The sequence below is a fragment of the Monodon monoceros genome, unplaced genomic scaffold (assembly GCF_005190385.1).
Source record: "Monodon monoceros isolate NGI ecotype Baffin Bay Population unplaced genomic scaffold, NGI_Narwhal_1 Super_Scaffold_2, whole genome shotgun sequence".
NCBI classification, from domain to species: Eukaryota; Metazoa; Chordata; class Mammalia; order Artiodactyla; family Monodontidae; genus Monodon; species Monodon monoceros.
In genome coordinates, this window is record NW_021703776.1 from 56,276,916 (window position 1) to 56,299,331 (window position 22,416).

The 22,416-nt window shown below is 37.3% G+C and overlaps 1 protein-coding gene across 4 annotated transcripts in view; it reads right to left on the reverse strand.

The window, feature by feature from the left end:
• The window catches only part of SKAP2 (src kinase associated phosphoprotein 2), a 170,861-nt gene that overhangs the window by 21,889 nt on the left and 126,556 nt on the right, over positions 1–22,416 (reverse strand). For all 4 annotated transcript variants that reach the window (XM_029233503.1, XM_029233505.1, XM_029233504.1 and 1 more), the window contains one exon: positions 750–827. In XM_029233503.1, coding sequence (XP_029089336.1) covers positions 750–827 — 78 coding nt within the window. The remainder of the gene's footprint in view (positions 1–749; positions 828–22,416) is intronic.

Sequence of the window (22,416 nt, forward strand, 5' to 3'; positions counted from 1 at the left end):
GCCAAGTGGAGAGGGATAAGGGGAATATCCTTCCTAGCCTTCCAGGCCACCACTGTCCTTTTCCCATTTTTAAGCTGCTGTCACTGGACTCTGGCATTTCTTGCCCAATTCATTTGCTTTCTGTGTTAATCATATGCAATGAAGACATGCATGGCCAACATTTAAACAGGCTGCAGATCAATTAGCGGTCTTAAGTTTATCTGATTTTTATCAAAGAAGACAGAGCTGTGGGTCGATTGTCAGAGCCTGTGTCAAGTTGACCTTTTCAGAGATGTCTACATTGCCAGTCCCCTGGGCAACTGGTTGTCCCCTGTTAGTCTCTGAATGGCAGAAGTCTGTTCTGCTCAAGCACAAAGTATACACAGATGTCTATATTACATTCTTATAGGTTTGACAGCAACTGCATGTTGTATCTATAAACTGTCCTTTAGCAGTGACACTTCCTCAATGATGATAAGCTAATTTATGCAACTAAATCTCCTTTGCGCAGAAATGAAAGCTAATTGAGTCGTTACAAAGTAATTCAGAAAGGAATACCTTGTATAAATTGGCTTACTTTATAAATCCTTCTCAAGTGGTTTTCATGCATCCTAAATGGGTCTAAGAAGCTTATCAGCCATAAGAGGTCCAGACCCAAGGAGACAACCTCGGGGAGCTGAGGACACATCTTTAGAGCAGTAAGAAAGTGACGAAAAGGAAAGTGAACAAAACCAATATAAGCTTTCCCAGAAAGCTGCACAACTCATTACCTGTGGTGTGGTGAACACTGTCCTGACTCATCTTCCTTTGCCCCTCCACTTTCAGCGGAGCTCCATTCTCTTCCTCTTCTGTAAATAAACAACATAAATGGGACACTGAAGGCTTTCCTCAGGGAGAAAGACACAGTACTCACCCCATCTTAAGAGCAAAACTAAAAGTGTATAACACATAAATATTCCTTTTCAAAGAATGAAACCACTCAACATTCACATCCCCTTTTCAATAATCTAAAGCTGAACAAAGAAACCTCTAGCTATTTCCAAATAGCAACTTGACCAGTTGGCTTGATAAAATTTAAGGTATGTACTAACATTTCACGTATTTTGTTTTAAATATTCACAGAAACTCATCTGGAATAACCTTAAATCCCGAAAAGCCCTAAAAATGCAGTAAGATGACACCCGGCATTATACGGATTGACCACATTATACTGTGGCATGAGTACCACAGATAAAATCATGGTCCCTGAAACAACAGCAGAGCAAAGAGAAAATGTGTGATAGAAAATACAGTTAACCTAGAAGTCATTTACTGAGCATCAGATACTTCATGTTTTCTCAATTGATCATCACAGGAAGATACTAGAAGCATCCTCACCCTTCAAGGTAAGACCCCCCACATTGCACTGAGGAACTACTATGTGTCATACAATACAGCAGATGTTAAGACTTCATAGGTAAACCATTTTAAATCCTCATTTTACAGAGAAATAAACTGAGACTCAAAAAGATAAAGAAACTTCCAATGTTTGCTATTCAAACTTAGGTTTATGATTACAAAATCCATGTTCTTTATCCTGCATATGTTCATATATATCTTCATGCTATTTCTACACTCTCCCATCGCACTCCTTTCCCAAGTTATGGGAAGAAAAATGATGAGATTAAATAAGAAGGGTTTTTAAACAGAGTCAATAGGCTAGTTAATCCTTTTACATCAAAGAAATACTTACTACATGACCATTTGCCCCACCTAAGGATTAATATACAATTTAGAAATATTTAAGGCAGGACATACGAACAAAATGGCATGTCAAGAAAAAACTGGGATCAAAAAGAATCGTAATTCCAAGAAAATCAAAAACTTTAAAGAAAAATATGCAAAAGAAACAAATACAGTCATTATGACTATTAAATAATTCAACTCATGAATCTTCATTGAGCATTAACTACCTGTAAGAGAGAGAGGTTCTACCAGAAAGGCAAGGGTAGTAGGAAGCTTCTGCCTTCAGGAAGTTACAGCCTAGAGGGGACAGAAGACAGAACCTAAAGGAAAGTGGGATAAGGGGCATAAAACCTGACCTGTGAGGTACAAGGTACTGAAGGAGTGCAGAGGAGAAACCACCCATCTGGGGCAATACCATAAAGGCTCTGAGGGATGGAGAGAATCTGAATAAGGAGAGATGGGAAGGAGGAAATTTCCAGACAAGGGAAGGCATGAACAAAAGAACAAGGCATGAGCATATTCATTTTGGCTAAAGAATGTGGTTCTCTTGGGACTTCCCTGGTGGTCCAGTGGTTAAAACTTCGCCTTCCAATGCAGGGGGTGCTGGTTCAATCCCTGGTCAGAGAGCTAAGATCCCACATGCCTCACAGCCAAAAAACCAAAACATAGAAAAAAACCAGAAGCAATATTGTAATGAATTCAATAAAGACTTAAAAAATGGTCCATTTTTATCAAAAAAATAATAATAATAAAGGCGGGGGCTGTTCTTGTAGAATAAGAGCAGGATGGGAGATAATGCTAGTCATTTGGGCAAACTGTTGAAGAGCCGTGAACATCCTGCTGTAGACTTCAGACTTTTACATGTTTGGTGAGGAATAAGAGTCCCCCAAAATTTCTGAGGCGAGAAAGAGCAGGACTGAAACTGCTTGAGGAATGGCTTTCACATCCCATTGTCCCAGACAGCCTAGATGAGGGGTGTGGGGAGAGAGACCACTCCTAGTCTACCTAAAGGGGAAGTCAGTCCTGAACTGAAGGGGCAGAGGGAATGGAACAGAGATGGTTATGAGAGGGAAAGGAACTAGAATAGACAAACTCTGCCTGACTGGATGTGGAGGGCTACGGGAAAAGAATGAGCAACCAAGGATGACTCAGGTTTTGATCTTAGTTAACTGAGAAATGGGAACATCATTACTAAAAAGATAATAGCCAAGATAAGCTACTCAAGGGGTTGTGTTTCTGATATGGGAGATTTAATATACTGGTGGGGCAACCCAGAGGAAATGTCCAGGGGCAACTGGAAAGCTTGGTAGACAGGTCAAGAATGCAGGTGTAAATTTAGAAGTCTCATGCAAATTTTAAAGTGGTGATTAATAAAAACCAGCATTTAAATCAAGCTTGAGAGTTACTGTACTTACAAGATAATTATAACTGTTTCAAATTTTTGTAACTCAATTCAAACAAAAGAATGAAAGCTCCAATATAAGGAACAGCTGGAAATCATTGGCACTTTACACACATTAAGTTAAACATAATATTGGCGATTTAATATAGTTCAGTCAAATAGTAAAGAATACATAGAAGACCTAATAAAAAGTCTAATACTAAATGCTGTCTCTTTCCTCTTCAACAATTATCTCACTTATGTTAAACCTCAAGGACTAGTTATCATAAATGGATCAATAGGGTGTTTTCATACAGATTTTAAAGGTATTAGGGACATTTACCATCATTAGTCCAAGCTACTCGTTTTACAAATCATTAATTTCTTTTGAGGTGAAGGAGAGAGCTTTCTTTACTTTTCATACTTTCTCTTTCCCCAGCACTCCCTCTCTTCCAATTTGGTCACAAATTCAATAGTAAGAAGTAAATTCAAAAATAGTTAAGGGCACTTGTCCTGAAGTCAAAAGCTTTAACCACATTAATACAGAAAGCACTATTCCTGGCTCTTAAGAAGACACTATGGGATTTACTCTCACCACCCAAAGTCAGTGTCAAGATATCATAAAAACTATTAATAATTACAAGAGGGGCTTCCCTGGTGGCGCAGTGGTTGAGAGTCCGCCTGCCGATGCAGGGGACATGGGTTCGTGCCCCGGTCCGGGAAGATCCCACACGCCGCGGAGCGGCTGGGCCCGTGAGCCATGGCCGCTGGGCCTGCGCGTCCAGAGCCTGTGCTCCGCAACGGGAGAGGCCACAACAGTGAGAGGCCCACGTACCGCAAAAAAATAATAATAATAATTACAAGAATTAAGTGGGAAAAACTCCATTCTTGGCAAAGTTGTCAATGAATTTAGAATTTATTACTAAGAATTTATTATTTTATTAAAATTTAAGTACCTATTATATGCACAATGTATTCTTAAACTATCAGAATGATATTAAAAATATTTACTGTGAAGTATCCAAATTGAAATCCATGTGAGATGCTTAATAAGAAGTATTTTAGAGGATAAGATGCTCATTAAAAACACTTCCTTTCTCCTTTGCAAACCTAGAACTTCTATCTTTAGGTCAAAGCCTTCTGTGTTTCAAATATCAATTTTTCTTAACAGTAAAACAACCCATTTTATCTTGGGCTAACAGTACAAACAGCTTCCATATAAAAGACAACAAAATCAAATCTGGTGTGTGTTTTTTTAATCTTAGGAAGAAAAGAACTCAACCTGAATCTTGAATAGACTCTGGTACAAGGGAGATGTTCAATAAATACTAAGTGAACAAACGGATTCCAAAATCATGAAAATAAATCCTACTACTATATTCATTTACTAACAGAGCAAACCTCTCCACATCATTCAAAAAATATATAAGGACAAGTGACCAAAATTCTAGGCAATAATCACCTTCACAATATATTAGAAACATACAGATGTTGTTTTATTTAGGTTTATTGTTAAACATATTTTATTTGGGGGTTGAGGCATGATGTCATTATATGATACTAATTAATACCTCAAATAGTCAATATGTGTGGGTTAATATATTCCATTCAACATTTTAATAACAGTAAACAAAAACAGCTCAGCTATGCAATAAAATCCATCAAACCATACAGATGGTTATAAGGTTTTCATTATGTGGTTTCCATAGCAATCATATTGCAAATCTGGAAGCTTCTTGCAAACGAGCAGCTTGTATTTACATGCCTCTCAGCTGCAGCACAAAACTCTTCAACATGTGAAGTTATTATTCCATTCACACATTCTTAGGAGAATCACCGGGAGATTTTTTTTTTTTTGATCATAACAAGATGAAAATAACAATAAAGTGAACTAATTGCAGAAGATAACTCAAGCATAGTTATACATTTACTAAACTATCCAATGAGTATTAAAAATGTTCTTATAGTCATTGAAAGGTTTTTAACATTAAACCCTGTCAAAAATATGAGACCTCCAGGAACAACCAGACCCTAGAGAATCTAAAAGCTTGAATTCTACTTTCACTCTTTTTTGGATACATATTAAGCCTTTTTGCTGAGTTGAGCAAAGAGAAAAAGAATAGCAGAAAATTGAGTCTTCCCAGATTTTTTTAGAATGACTACCATTTGAGGAAATGCTTCCTGTGGGAAAAGTCAAGACCTTTCTTTTTCGCTGCTAGATTAATCAATTTAATTTACAAATTGATCCAGTTCCATAACAGATGGATTATTACCCTAATAAGGACCAAAGATCTGTCTAGCTATGCAGTTTTTACAAAATGGCTATTTCTGACTTACTAACATTCTTTTTTAAGGATAAATAACCGAAAAAACAAAAGTGATAAGCAACTGACATGTGTAGCTGACATTGCTTGGAAAAGGCTAAAGACAATTTGTTAGCACCAAAACAGGATGTGTGATGTTCACATCATGGCTGAGGACTGATATTATCATGTCTTCCAGGGGGAAGAGGACGACAACACAAGAAAATCCTTGACTCACACGATGATTACCTTTCTCACTAAACACCTGCAGAAAACAGCTCTCCTGAATTACAATGTAATTTTAAAAAGAATAAAACACAGAATCAAAAGTTATGCTCTGAAATAAATCTTGGGTTTAGATCTCTACCTGCCCAGGCTTCATCTGATTATGAGACTATATATTTATCTCAAGAAACGTTAATATATGTTGCTTCAATGTTCACACTATATGCATTTATATCCACTATGTAACTAAATCCTCATAACAATTCTATGAGGTAATAATAGGAACTTTTTTCCTCTTTATGGATGCAAAAGTGACATTTACAGAGCTTGAATAATTTGTCCAGGTTCACACAGCCAGTTAGAACAAGAGCTGGGATTTAAACTTTCACATCTTTCACTGAAGCCCCAGCTCTAAGCCATGGTGCCATTTCCTTGATTTTCAGTTTATAGATACAGTTTTTGCTAAAATTTCTCGTGAATATTGGCTGTTTGTGGACTTGGAAAACATTTTCACATAAGTGGGTAGGTTCTATCCTACCATAGCACTGTATTTGAGGTACATCTTAGGTTAAGCAATCCTTTCAGCGACGATTTAGAAACAGAATTTCACGTGTGGCTGTCCCAAACGTGCATCTTCTCCTTTCTCTTCTCCACTTCTCCTTCCCCACCTTTAATGTTCTACACACTCAACTGCCCCTAAAGCCAGCACACAGTATTTGATAGTTTGTAAAGGTCTCTAATGCAACTCATAATTGAAAACGGATTTATTTCTGAGGCCAGTCAGCTTTACCTTCTCACTTTATTTCAATAAGGAAAACACAGCTAAATGGAGATGGTAAAGAGGAGCCTTTCTACACACAAAGATCTGAAAGAGGTTCACCTACATTTCAGAACAACAGGCTATCCTGCACATTTCATCAAGGGTTCAGGCTCCAGGGAGTTGCAAGCAAGATGCCCCTGAGTAGGAAGAGATGGAACAGATGGGATGGGGAACTGAAGACACCTCCAGCTAGTCCTAGCAGTAAGATGACAAAGAGGCAGAAACACAGGGAGGGTTTATACAAATGGCACCTCACCTCCTCTTCTCTCTCAACACCTGGGGCAAGCTCTGAAGCTGGTGGAAGGGTTAGAGAAGTGGAAGAGTAAAGTCGAAGGGATATGGGTGAGGGAATTCAAAATTATGACAATGAAGACAAGTGAGTTCCTTAAGGGCCTATAAATCCTGGACTACTGGGAACTTAAAATACGGCACTTCTAAAGGTTTCTTCTATCTATTTAATAGCCTGACATATAGTTTATAGCAATAAAAGATACATTTTTATAAAGATATAAGCATGTGCCTTTTAGTATTATGCTAACTTCAAAATGAAAAGAAAGATAAAGATGCCTGAAATGGCAGTCATGTTTACTCTCCTGGAAATTAAGCAAACTGAGTCCTATTGTTAAAGGTCTAGTTACTCATGCAACCTCGACACTGTTTCTAGTTCTCAGTGTCTTCTCTGTAAAGCAGAAAGAATAATGTCTATCCCATAGCACTTTGAACAGGATTTGGAGAGGACAATGAAATAATCAGATTTCTCAGGGGAAAAAAAAAAAAGCACAAGTAGCATGCAGTATCAAGTTCACTACCTGAGGAGCTGGGTGTTTTGCAACAACTTATTAATTTAGCAACCGAGAAGGTTAATGTGATATAAAAGGCAATAAAATAAGCAATAGTTTTACAATCATAGAAGCTAATTTTCAACCTGGACATTCTATTCTTATAGGGTTTAATACGAAAAGGTTATCACTGTTAAAATAAATGCCTTTAGAGCACAGTGAATTTCTGTACTATAATATTAAAATTCATAATTTATACTCAAACATGAAAATGCAAAAATAATGATTGTTCACAGACATTAAATTTGTTAACATCATGGTTGGGATGTTGGGAAAAAACTCAAATTCAAGCAAGAATCTCATTTGACAGAATTGGGAGAAATCTAGAAGGGAAAGACACCTTAGCTATCATCCAGTTCAACTTCCTTCTTTCATTAAAGGGGAACTGAACTGGGGTGTTGAATGACTGGACCAAGGTCATGGCACTTCCACCCTGCTCTTCTCTCCCTGCACTGCCTTCTATACAACATGCACTGCAGACATTTCTGCTGCTCTAGATGTACTTCTCTATTAAGTAGCAGGAGCAGTCTTACATACACTTGTTCATCTACAGGCAACGATGGCAGGCAAAGAAAGCACATAGGTTAAAAATAAGGTTTTACTAGGCCAGATTCCATCAGTCAGAAGTAACTGTGAGTCTGCAAATGATCCCACTCCTAAAGAATACTAGACATGGGGAAATTATGAAATGTGACTCCGCCTTGTCCCAGTGTATTCTAGTCGGTGTATGCTATAATATGACATTCTTCTAACTATTTCACAAAGCTCAAATTCTCAGCTTTTTAATTAAAGTGTATAATAAATTCTGTAATATTAAAATTTACATCCAAATTAAATTATTTCTCAGTTATAGTAACCTCTACCTGGCTCTGGATTTCTGGTACAATTATACTTTGCTACATGTAAGTTCTTTTTTTAATTTAAATTAAACTTTTTTCTTATTATTCTTGTTACAAAAGCAGTATCTGTTCATTGCTAGAAGCCAGAAAATAGAGATAAGCAAAAAAAGAAAAAACATTTTCAGTCACAGAAGACCTATCCATAAACACTATTAACATCTCCTTCTAGACAACCCTTATTCAGTTTCTGGTTTTTCTTTATTCTCATTTTTAATAATAATATCCCAAATGTATATGTATTTCATTATAAACTATTTTGAATCCATCCCATTTTTAGAAAGTAAAATATTTCATCTTAACTTAGATTTTGGTTTAAGTTTCATTCTGTAAAAAATACTATCTAATATACATAAGTTGGTGATAAGATCATTTAATTGTAACATGGCTGTTTTATAAGGAACTGTCTACCATAGCCTTAGGAAAAAGGCAGATCTACGAATGCAGAGCTCATTTGTTACAGGCTTTGACTCTGTTTCTGATGCCTGCTTATGCAAATACACTCAACCTCTTCACATGCAGTGCACCTTAACCTCATTTTCAAGAGTCCAAGAAAGAAAAATCACAGGTCCCTCTAAGAGGAACCATCAGCCATTTGACTTATTGGTTCTATAATCCCTTATACCAGCAGTGGTTTCCAAGACCCTTTTGGGGCATAGAGGGTCTATGAAGTCAAAACTATTTTCATAATAAAATTAAGATATTTGCCTTTTTCATTGTGTTAACATTTGCACTGATGCTGCAGAGCAATGACGGGTAAACTGCTGACACTTCAATGTAAACTAACACAGTGGCACCAAACTGTCACTGTATTCTTCACTGCCCTGCAGTAGCATTAAAAACAAACAAGCCAGTTTCACCTAAGAGTGTCCTTGATGACAAATTATTATTTTCATTTAATCAATCTTGAATACCTGTCTCTTTAGTATGCTGTGAGACAAAATCAGAAGAATGTATAAAGCATAGCTGCTGCAGCTCCAGGTGTGTGGGAGATTGAGTGGTAAACTGAACTAGCTGCTTTTTTCATGGAACACCATTTTTACTTGAAAGAATGACTGACAGGCTATGGTTACTCAGACTTAAGAATCTGGCAGACACTTTCTCAAAAATGAATTAAGTGAACTTGTTATTTTAACAAAAACAACTGACATTTATTGCCCATGATAAAATTTGATCTTTCAAGCAAAAATTAGAATTTTAGAAACTTACATCTTAGGATATAAGCTTGATAACTCCTCAGCATTTAAGGACTTTTCTAATGAGATCAGTGGTGATATTAATGAATGTGATGTTTTAATTGTACCATAACTGTGTCAATATTTAGAAGTTCTGCATAATGTAATGAACCAATATTTTCCAACTGACCAATGCATGATGTTACAAAAGCATGCATGGGTAAAACATCCATTCAAAGTACAAGACGGTCTCCTGAATTTTGCTGTAATACTGTGTGGAAAGTTCACTGATATGGTTTTGGATTCCACATTGCAACTAGCCTTTAACAAACACTTGTCAAGTTTGGATACAGTATCAAAGAAGAATACCCACCATTACCTGCAAGGCTTATTAAAATACTTCCTTTTCCTATTAGTACATATCTGGATGAGGCTGGATTTTCTTCACATGCTGACTGTACTTAAACAACATATAACAACAGAGTAAAGGCAGAAGCAGATATGAGAGTCTAAATGTCTCCTATTAAGATACACATTCAAGAGATCTGCCACTCCTCACTCATATTTTGGGAAAATATATCTATTTTTCCAAAAAAATGTTATTTATGTTCACATGTAGTGGGCTTATCATTATGACTTTTAAATTAATTAATATTTTTAATATTTCTCAGTTTTAATTTCTAACACACTAAATATTAAGAGGCATAACCCACATAAACAAAAGAGTCCTCAATAATTGGGAGTCCTCAATAATTCTTAAGACTGAAAAGGGCTCCTGATTGCAGAGGGCCTGGGTTCGATCTCTGGTCAGGGAACTAAGATGCCACAGGCCATGCGGGAGAGCCAAGAAACAAAAAAAACCACCACCACAACAAACAAACTAAAAACCCAGACAAACAGAAAAGACCTCCTGGGATTAAAAAGTGTGAGAATTGCTGCCCTGCACTTTCTAGGGTAGTTTTTTGGTTTTTTTTTTTTTGTGGTACGCGGGCCTCTCACTGCTGTTGCCTCTCCCGTTGCAGAGCACAGGCCCCGCAGCCATGGCTCAAGGGCCTAGCCGCTCCGCTGCATGTGGGATCTTCCTGAACTGGGGCACGAACCCGTGTCCCCTGCATCGGCAGGCGGACTCTCAACCACTGCGCCACCAGGGAAGCCCTCTAGGGTAGTTTTAATTAAAAATCTAAATATTGTTGATCCACAACATGAAAAACCTGTTATCTTGCTAACCCAGAGCACTGCTTGATAATTCTTTTATACTCCCAAAGCACACGATCTGAGGATTGAATCAAATTACTGTTGACTCATATTGAGCTGTTGACCAAAATCCCGTGTTCTTCCCATTTTCTGTGGGGCAAAGTCTTTCCTTTCTCATACTTGGGCAACCAGATTTTTGGGGCAAGTGTGATATTCTATCATACTTCATCCTGTTAGATTTGATCCACGATTTTGGTCTATTGAGAGCATAGCCTGTATGTATCTACCCAAGGCATTCATGAACATGACAGTATGACAATTCTGAGAACTAAGCCCTAAGGTGATCACAAAATCAATTGGTCAACACCCTTTGGGCACTGCTGTATAGTCAGTTATCTAATGGTCTTTATATCCATAAATATTTCATAAGAATTCTGGCCAAATGCCTCACTGAAGGTATTGTCTTTGTTATATGTCTGTCATTTCCTTGAAGCCATGTTGGGTTCTACTCTAGAATCATTATTTCATTTTCTTTATGGCATAAAAGGCTCTCTTGGACACCTTATTCTAGTAGTTTCTCTGGAGTCCACTTCAGAGTCTTATCTGGGTCAGAAGACAAATTAAATTCTACTCATCCTGAAGACAGGGCTCAAATGTCCCCCAACTTAGGATGCTTTTCCCAAATCCCTCCAGGCAGCTGGCCACTCCTCCCTTTCTGTTCTCACAGCCTTAGTTAGTACAGAGTATTATAAATATTTGTCTACTAGTCTACTTGCCTCCAAGTGTGGACTCCTCAAGGGTATATTTACATTACAGCAGCCTAACATGGGGGGGCTAGAACAAAAAACTGTTTTCCATGAAAATTTGTTGAATAAAAACTAAACAGATTTTGGTTAGCTGGGTACTCTATTAGAATCTCTTTGCCCATCCTGGGCTTCTGTTACCTCTTACCAATCTTATCAGTTGGAGGATAATTCTTGACAGAAGGGAGCAAATAAAATAAAAACTAAATTGTTTTCTTTGAATTACTGCCCCTAATAATTTCAAAAACAAACAAAACCAGAGAGCAATTATATACCTTTTGTTGTCTTTAGCATAATTTATAAATTTCAGCTATTTTCATATTTTCTTTGGTTATTTGGCCATTTCAATGGCTAATATATGTCTCTTTAAAAGTTACATTCATAAAAAAAAGAAGAAAAAAAAGAAAAGTTACATTCATTGGATAGATTCTAGCACAATGATATATTTTAGTTTCTCTCCCTTTTTTTTCCCATTGAGATCCTGTGATATTAAATGGTATTTTAAAACACTTGTCTTTAATACCATACATTGTGCCTATTCTTTCTCTGAGTTTTCTGAAATCTGCCTTCCTAAAGTCTAGGCAAACATCTCTGGCGGAGGCCAGTTTTTTTCCTCACTGGCTATGATGGATTCTAAGATGACAACTGCTTTTGTCTAATTTTTTCCACAATTAAATCTGGGTATAGCAGCAGTTTCCCTATTTATTTCCTATGTCCTTCAGTCTCACTCATTTTTTAATATGCTACTTCCACACTTAAACTATATCAAATAGTCGAAAGAAAAAGAGGCAATGGTAATGACTGTTTATTGCTTTTCTGCCCTCTCCACATTCTCAGTGTCAGTTACTCTTAGTTGAATATTCCTTGTTGCTAAATACTAAAAAACCCCCTAACTATCCTGATCCCTGGCTCTGCGTGTCCCAGACATAAGAAGCTGAGAGGGTGGGAAGAGAGTCACTCTCAATCCCCCCGTCCTTTGTCTTCAAATATCACTTGCCTTTTAAACTTCTAAATATAGGCATACTTCACTAAATAATACTAAATAATAATATAATTAATAAAATCAATCATAATGGAATCAGAAATTAATCCCATATTAATCCCAAAAGATACAATGGAACTACAGAAATGCAAATAAAATTCATATTCCTGAAGTTCACATTATCCTCTTTCACCAGCTGTATAAACTTAGACAAGCTAATTAAACTCTCTGAGCCTCAATTTTCAATCTGGAAAACAGAAATACAAAATCTACTTTAGATAATTATTGTGAGAATGAAAAATTTGAATGCCCAGTGCACAGATTTTTAACAACAGTGATTATCATGATAATCTAAGAATGTACTGTGTGCCCAGCACCATGCTAGCCATGACACTATACAGTGAAATCTTACTCAATCCTCAAAACCCTATGAGGAAGGTATTGCTGTTATTCCCATTTTCAGATGAAGAAACACAGGCATAGAAACATTTAAGTAACTTGCTCAGCATAACACAGCTATAAGAAGTAGTGTCAGCATTTGAATCCAGGCAGTCTTCCTCCAGAGCCCAAGTTCAGAAGCACTACACTTTTTTTTTTTTTTTTTTGCTGTACGCAAGCCTCTCACTGTTGTGGCCTGTCCCGCTGCAGAGCACAGACTCCAGATGCGCAGGCTCAGCAGCCATGGCTCACGGGCCCAGCCGCTCCGCGGCATGTGGGATCCTCCCGGACCGGGGCACGAACCTGTGTCCCCCGCATTGGCAGACGGACTCTCAACCACTGCGCCACCAGGGAAGCCCACACCACACTTTTTCTTCTCATTCAATGTAAGACTTTGCATAGGTCACTTATTTGTTAATTAAACAGCACTTTAACATATTGCCATAACATTCAACTTATGAGAAAGTTAATATTCACGATGTCATATAGACATATATTCTTACTTTTAACACTCTTCAATGACAAAATAACTTGGCTAACTCTGACAGTCTGAAAAAAAAATAGTTCCCTTGAAAAATAGTGTACACTGCTGAAAAAGAGGAGAAGAGTCATGTTTGTAATGGCCACAGAAAGTGAAAAGCTTGTCTTTTGCCCCCTCCATCTTTCTTTCAGTTGGAAGGCAGCTTGCAAACGGAAAAATCATCTCCCATCACCTCCCTCTCAGAGACTGAATATGATGAGAAAACAGAATAAGGCCAAGCCCTGAAGCAAGCAGAGCAGAGAGCAGCTTCTGTCCTAGCCAGGAGCCCAAGAAGATTGATTAATCCTGAATAAAATAGCTATAGCTCCTCACTAGATCTGACTGCGATAAGACATGAAAAATGCAGCAAATTAAAAACACTTTACATAGTATAAAAGAATGGCATTCTCAAAATACAAATGTCCATGTACCTATGAGGGACTATACATAGACTTTCAGAATTATGTTTTTAAAGCATTTTCAATTCTAAGGTGGGAGGTATTTTTTGACACACAAATTTATGATAAAATATGTTACAGGGCCTAGAAAATGAGAGATCTTCTAAAATTAGAATATTTCTATAGAGAGGAGTTGCCAAAAGAAGCAAGGTAGAACCTGTAGGGGAAAGAAGGGGAGGTTAGGCACACAAAGTTCATCTGATGGAGCTCTTTATCTTCATTCCTGCCAAATAGTACTTGATTTTCTTCAAAGTACATAAGAATAAAAATTTGAGCTTAAAAAAACAACACACTTGCTCTGTTTTGGGCCCCTAAAGGTATGGATGAACTCTCATTTGCAAAGTGTCTCTTATTGAGATTGCAAACATAAGGCCAACATAAACGAAACGTCTGCTCTTGTGTATAAGAGCCAGGGTATTTTTAATGTACATGGTGGACAAACCAGATCTTACTTTTTTAAGGTCTCACGCAACAGCGTCCCAGGGTAGCAGATGGAATAACCTTATCCATTCTGGAAAGACAAACCTGTGTCACCTTAGGAGCCTAGAGTCCAGGCAGTGTCTGAGCTCCAAGACTAATAACGCCTAGCCTATTTTCCAGTGTGACAAAGTATTCTTGTTTTCTCATCCCCAATCCACAACTATTCAGGTATTTCTTTAAAGTTAAATGACACTTTACAAACTTTTCCTGACAATTTTTAGTTAAGACTGATGTTATGCTATAATTGTATATATTAAGAATGCAATTTAGGGTTTATTTCTATCTAATTAAAAAACACAATCAAACATATAAATTTAATGGCATGCCCATCTATAGTCCCTAAAGGGGCATTCAATGTCTATTTGTCCTTCCTTAGAATAAATCACTGATTTAAAGAGAATACATGAAATGACAGGTGAACCTTCCAGAATGGTCTAATGAGGAGGATAATGTTAACTATCTGAATGTAGCTTAACTGAATGACTTATTTATACCTACTCTAACTAAATAAAAGTAATTCTTGACCAGCTATTATAGAATTCAGGTAGTTATAAACAGTTTTATCATATGATCTTCCCCTAGCTTGGAAAATAATTTCTGAACTTAAAAAACTCAAGAAGAAAAATTATCTCAGTATAGTTCACTTCAGTGAAGAAATACAATACACTACTTGGCATGTGTCCACAGGAAAAGTCTGGCTCCCAGATGCTTCTTGCCAGGCCACAGTGGATTCAACAATGTTTAAACAACTGACAATGTGCACTCATAGCACTGATGACACAGTGACCAAAAATTCAGCAAGAGCCTGTCTCATGGGTATATTCATATATTGAAAAGTAATATCAAAACGAAACAAATCGTAGACACACATCACAAACATGAAAGATTCAACTCAATTCAGTTAGGCTTTTAAAAAATATATGTCACTAAAATTACATAAAAATTTACTAATAAGACTTTTTATGCCACTGCAAGAAACGTAAATAAACATACCGATTTTTTTCATTGTATTAGTGTTCTTGAAAATGAGAAATATAAACTCTAATTTGCTTCCTATATCAAAAGTCCAACAACTCTTTCCAGCAATCAATTAGCTGTTTCCAAAGCTTATTCATTATAATCACACAATTTATATTAATATCCATGATTTCCTAAAGCCATGCCTGTTGATAACAACTGTTTCTATTAGTTTGTACCAAATGAAATTCCCAATAATTTACCACTTCTGATCTCCAAAAACAATAACTTGCTAGGATTCAAGGGTAAAATAAAACTTCAAAATTTTGACACCAAAGTGGTAGCCCAATTTTCTTAGATACATAACATCTATGGTCTTTATAACTGGCCTACAAGTGTATAATTTACTGGAATGATACACTTTGTAAACAGGAAGGTTCTGAGTAAAATCTACATCCTACTGTAGCACATTCAAGCATAAACAAAATTCTGTTAGTATTTAATATGAAATCAGCTGTCACAAATGTAGCCAACAGTGAAAAAGCCATGATACAAACAAAATTACTTTGTGTGATTTTCCCTACTTCCAGATGACAAGTTTCTGTGAGGTGATATCCTCTCTCTCAGTGACAAACAACTTCTGTCACATAATGTTTATGTCATGTAAGTTTTGCAAATCAATAGTGCAAAAACTGCTTTGACTTTCTGGGAGAGAAAATGATTGATCGGCATAGGGAATAAAATACATTATTTAAATTAGAAGGACTTCATTTGGTTGGAATGCCAACTCCATTTTTAAGACATACTCTCATATAACCAAGTTAACCTCATCTGACATGACCTCAAATGCAAATACGTATTATTGTTAGCTTGTAAAACCAAAGTATACATTGGGATCTGGATAGATCTCTACTTTGAGTAATTCTCTACGTATACAAATGTCATTTTTTCCCTCAATAGGAATAGGATCATTTACTTCATAAATTCAGCAGCCATTTAAGATCTCTTCTGTCATAAATTCAACAAAATTTCTTGTCAAGGAGTAATTAATATTGAGTATAAAGCCCATTAGTACTCAGAAGACAGGATATTAGATGCCCAGCATGGAATCTTGCCTATAGTATATACTCAAATTTTTGTTTATTTGACTTGAATTAGTTTATAAATCAAACACTTAAAATTAAGCTAAGTCTCTACTGCAGTGGTTTTGTAGTAACTGATTGCTTATAACTAGGAGTTCAACCTTTAACAATATGGCCAACCAGGCTGAAAACAGACCTGTCTCTCCCCACTTACTCAAAGGGGAATACCGACCATTTACAGGGTGAGGTTGAGGCTGGAGGTTTACCATCTTCACAGATACAGGAGACATGGCTTTGGGCCCATCAGAAGCAAGGAGCTGGAAGCAAGAGCCCCACCAGCCTAGGGAAGCCACAAGGAAGCTTTTTGTCTTCCCAGCGCTCTGGATGGTGGTGGTCAGAGGGGGAGGGGAAGGGTTTCCTGTGAGAAATCAAAACCCCATGCCTGTACAATGTGAGATCCAAATATATACTATCCTCAAGTGGTATTTTCAAGCCAAGAAATTTAACATAAAAATTGTAAAACTCCTGGGGCTCTGGCAGAAGCAAATGCAAAACCATTGTGCAGGAGCATTTCCAGAACCCAGGGCACACAGCACTCCTGCAGGGGCAGGAAGAAAGCCTGATAAACTCGCAATACTTGGAGCTAGCAGAAGAGACGCCCAAGTAAACAGGCAATCCCGGTGTTGCCAGCTCTAATACAAGTCAACACACAGTGCTGTGAGAGCACAGAGGAGAGCTAAGAAATTAAGGAAAAGTTCAAGGAAAAGTAAATCTCTATTTTCCTAGCACTGCTAAGCTAGAGGTTCAAAACACAAATTGCACTGGTCTGGTTCCTTTGCTTTCACCCAGTGAAGGATTGATCCCACGTGAATATTTTCTGGGGCTTTGGACCATCTGGTTTTTAATATCTCAAGCAATGGGGTTTCTTCCACCATTTCCTTTAGAAAGTCTTTTTTTGTTGTTGTTGGGGGGGAAAAAAAAAAGAAGAAATAGGTTTAAATGCTGAGGGGACTTGGCAGTTGTTGTTAGAAGTCTTTCTTGTTAACTCTTTCTTAAATCCTTTCATGAATATAAATTCCCCTCTTTCCCCATGACATGAATATGTTATAATCTGGCCTCTTCCAAATATACCAAGTTACCTCATCTAAACATTTTTTAAGGGTCTTCGTTCAAGGTCTCCCTGACCTTAATCATTTTACTTTCATGTTCAGAATGCTCTTTAGGTGGTGTTCAGAACCACATTTTGCTCATTGAGCATGGGTAGCACTGAATGAAGCGGTCTTTTCAGGTATCTCATCTACTGGCATAGACTTGGCTTTGACCTTTGTTTCTCATCAGTCTCTTTCTAGTCTCCAATTACTTTTCAAAACTATTCCTGATTGAGTATTTGTTATATTTTATACTTCTATTTAACAAACTCTGAGCTATATTGGTCAACCCTGCATTCCCCAGTGCCTAGCACAGTGCCTGACATATAATAGCTGCCTAATAAATATCTGTCTCATGAATAATTAATACTAACTGTTGCATGAATAATGAATCACTTACATAAAAGTTGGGGTTTTTTCTTTTTTCTCATTTCATGTTGCATTTGCTTCACCCTTTTCAGTTCATTCATTAAAAGTTTAAATTAAATTAAAAGTTTAAATTAATGCTGGGCTCTCAGGAAATATTAAATAAACAACTAGGCTCAAAATGCACATATTTTAAAGTGCCTACACATGTATATCTACATGTTTGGGGGTTGCTGTCTCTTACAGTTATGTCTTAAGCAATATAGGGAGAGATTATATTTTATTATGAGTATAGCTGACCTTCACCTTGACCCACTTAATCAAGCTAGGTTTCCAGGAAGAACTGAGATGTAAGGTAATTTGTGAAAGAAAACACAGGCTGCCCAGGGAGGTGAAATGAGGTTATCTGATGTATGACAGAGCGTAATAGGCAATGTGAAATCGGGAGCAGGACATGTAAACAGTGGGCTGAGCAAAGGAGCTCGCTTAATTGAAGGAAAGGGTGTGGAGTGGAGAAGGAAACAAAGGGTAATGTAAGTCACAGCTGGGACTGGGAGTGAGCGAGCTGAATCTTGACCACAGCCTTCCTCTGTCCTAGACCCTGCAGTGACTCCTCCAATGCCCACTGAATCCAAGGAGTGGCTTGAAAGAGCATTTTTAAACACTTTCCCCAAGCATCTATGTAATCATTAATTCTTAACCTTTGTTTCACCGTCCTTTAAGCTGCTTGTGCAACTTTCCAGATCTGAGTTAAACATGAAGCTCATCATTTTCTTACCAGTTACTTTAAGTCCTCTGGATTTTGTCCTTGCAGATGTCAGCTTTTAAAAAATCATAGTCATGATCCTGTGCTCTTTAGACCTACTCTACCTGTGGTCTTTAATGAATGAGTGGAAGCAAAGGAGAATGTCATTTCCTGGGAAATGTCTTGCTTAAGATGACTAACCTACTATAGGGAATTGGTAACTCAAGTTGGTCCTGTTGCTCACAGCAGATGATCCATCTTTAATGGCACAGAAGACTGATGATATTAGAGCTTTTCATCACTCAATGTATTACATTTCACAAGTTTATTTACTTGAGATTATGCTCACTGGAAAAGTAATGTTAGATTTTAATGAGGTTTTGGAAGATCAGTCATACTTCACTATACCACTGATAGTATTCTGTTTAGTACAATCATTCTTTTAGGATTCTGTAGTAATTGGTATTATTAGGAAAAGAATCATCATAGAGAAAGGATTTCTCTGCCTTTAACTAACAGGCCCCTCTAACTAAAGATTACATTATTCAGGTATTATTTATTGACTTCGTATGAGGAAGGCACTTGTCTAAGTATTCTGGGGGTGTCAAGAAACACGAGGTTTGATCCCTGCCCTTGAGGAGCTTGTAAATATAATGAAGATAAGTTATAATGATCCATCCATTGGCTTGTTTGCTGAATAACTAATCCCATGAAAAGTAAAATATGAATATAAGATTTATAGAACAGTAGATAACAACATAAAAATGTCACCAAGCTGTGTGTCATTAATTTTCAAATATATGGTGCTACAGAAGTTCAGAGAAGCAGAGGTCACTTCAGGCTGAGATGGGCAGAAGAGGCTTTCTGGGGAGATGGGATCTGATGTGGGCCTGGAAAGTGGGAGGGAACTGGTTAGGAACTGAACTGAGAGTACTCCATAGAGATGGAGTATATGAACAAAAATGTGAGGCTGGAAAAGTAGCCGATGTTTGGAGAGAATGAAGAGTAAAAGTCAGTTTGTTGAAATTGGAGAGTTGGTGCAGTGTATTAGGGACTGAACTAGAATGTTTCAGTCAGCATGTAGAAGACCTTTGATGCCAAAGTATGGCGTTTGGTCTTTATCCTATAGGCAGTGGAGAGCTATTCAACTTCTGAATTCTGTTTTTCTTGAAAATATTTTCCCCATTAAATGAAAAAGTATTAATCAGCTATACAGGAGGTTTTGAATTCTTTTATATATATATATTGTCTCAACATCAGATGAGATACTGCTGATAAAAGTGATAACACTCAGAATGGTAGAGGACATGTTAATACTACACTGTGTTTAGTAATATACCATTCTCTACCTATAAAAATGCTGTACTGTGCCCAATAGATACATGTAAACTTCAAGGGTATTTTAATTGTTTATAATGGAATAACCGTAAATGATTCACCTAAACAGGTTTAGAGAAAACACTATTTAAACCAATACAATACAATGGTGTAAGGAATATACAGAATCAACAAAGGTATTTTCATTGTTCCTGATGGGTGACTATAAAAGTTCTACATAAGTGTGGATAGGGAAAATATGGACAAGGTATACAGTAATACTACTGGACTTTGGGATTGGTACAAGTGTGGGATAGATAGATGGATAGATAGATAGATAGATAATGTTGATAGATCTTTCTATCTATATATGTTTAGTTTGGGGTTTTTCTATAGTTAGATATTCATATACCCATTTCTCTGATTAAATTATAGCATATTTGAGGACAAGGGCTATTCATCATCTCAGTATCCACTCTGTATCTTGCAGATAATGCGATATATTAGAAAATACGTTAGAGCTGATTGTGAACTTTATGGATAGAAAAATGAAAAACAATCAACCAAAAGTTTTATCTACATGCTATTTGACCGAATTTTTGTCCCTTAATTACTCATTAGCTCAACATATTGATTTAGTACAAGGCACCTAGTACAATGTAAGTGAGGAAGGCACTGAGGTGAAGCACAGAGAAGGAATAAAGAGTGGTTAAGAGTTCAGTCTGTCTGGAGCATAAGGGGTCTAAGCGGCACAAATGTGCCTGGAAAGGTAAATGTGAGTCAGATCATGGAAGGGGTTTGGGACTGACCAAACTTGGCAGTGGAGACCCATAAAGGTTATTGAGCAAGGGATGAATTTGACTATGCTGTGTTTTAGGAAGATCAATCTGCTGGCAGTGTGTAGAAGAGATTATTGGGTTGTTTGATGAGGGAGAGACACACACACAGGAAGTAGGCAGAGCACTTAGGAGCTCTTGTAACGTTGCAGGTAAGAAATCATCAAAGCCTGAGTGAGTAGAGAGCTGGCGATGGATGAGGTTTTAGAGGCAGAATCACTAGCTACTGAGTGAAGATGTTTTACTTTGCTCCAACCATATGCCTGTACATGTAATCATACTTGAAGGTACAAAGTTGCCCAGGGAGAGAGTGTAAAGAGAGAAAGAGGTTTCAAATCCAAATTTTTCATCACATAGGACCATTGAATAGCTTTTGATGTACATGGGCAACCTCACATAATTAAACACGTCAGCCTCACTTTAGTAACTCAGCACACATTTTTCAGGTGTCATTTATGCACCCAAGACTGTATTAAACATCACTTCTGGCCTGCAGAGGTCCTGCTTGACCTGGCTTTTGCCTAGCTCTCCAATTTCATTCTAACCTCTCTCTGCATGGCTACCTTTGGCCCTCCTTTCTGGTTCCTGAACACCTCAGCATTCTCCAGCCTCAGGGCCTTGGCACTCGGTGTTCCCTGTGCCTAGAAGGTGCTTCATTTGGCTTTTTGCATTTATGTACCAGTTTTAGTCAAGAGGTTTCAGTTTAAATGTCACCTCTTCCTTGACCACAGAGTATAAAATAGTCGCTCTTTTCCCATCATCCACTTATCTTTGTAGCACTTACTATGATCTGTCCTTTTTACGCCTAAACTCCCAACAGCTAGAACAGAATCTAGCATGTAATAGGTTTTCAAAAAATATTTTTTTCAGTCAATTAATTAGATGCATAATAATAAGAACATATAATGAGAAAATAAGAAAAGATAACGTAGAAACCAAAAGCTCTACCATTAAAGAAATTAAGGGTAAATAGGAAAACAATCTGAAACAATCAGCAAGCATGAGGAAATGAAGAAATCTAAAACAGGGCCAAGATGCTTATTCATAAATATTACAACTATGTAACAACTAAAAATGGGAAAGGCCAAAGAAGGAGACAGTTTCCAAAAGAAAGGGGTGTCCAGTAAAACAAAATTTCCAGTAATGAATTTGAGAATAGAGACTGACAACTGGGAGAGACTGGTGACTCTGAGGGAGCTGTTTTAGGTAAGGCATCAGGAGAGAAAATCAAATTGCCAGGGCTTAGGAGCGAGCTGGTGAAGAGACAACGGAGACAGAGACCAAAGAGAGCTCTCCCAAGAATTTTTATGCAAACGAGAAAGAAACAAAGTTAAGCTGTGGCTCCTTGAGCTGTGATCAGGAATGTGGAAAGAGGCCCAGACGAGGAGGCAGGAGATTTGGGATCTGGTTCCAATGAGAGCTCCAAAATACCACTCTGCTAATGAATTTTTTTATCCATCTGTGAGAAAAATTTCCCACCCCATCTCAACTCCTGTAATAGGGGACAAAGGGACTAACGGATAAGTAGGTATAAGGAGTTGTCATTTCTTCGTAAGAATTCTAAAGAAGTTCTAATAAAGAGCGACAAATCTATAGAAGAATGTTTTATTTGAAACAAAATCAAGGTCAAATTTCACTTGAGCTTAATTAAGTTGGACTGCATTTTTTCCCCCACTTTGGCTTTTCATTGCTCAGCTGCAGCACTTGCTGAGGCCAGATATGAAGAGTGCTTATATTTATCACTGAC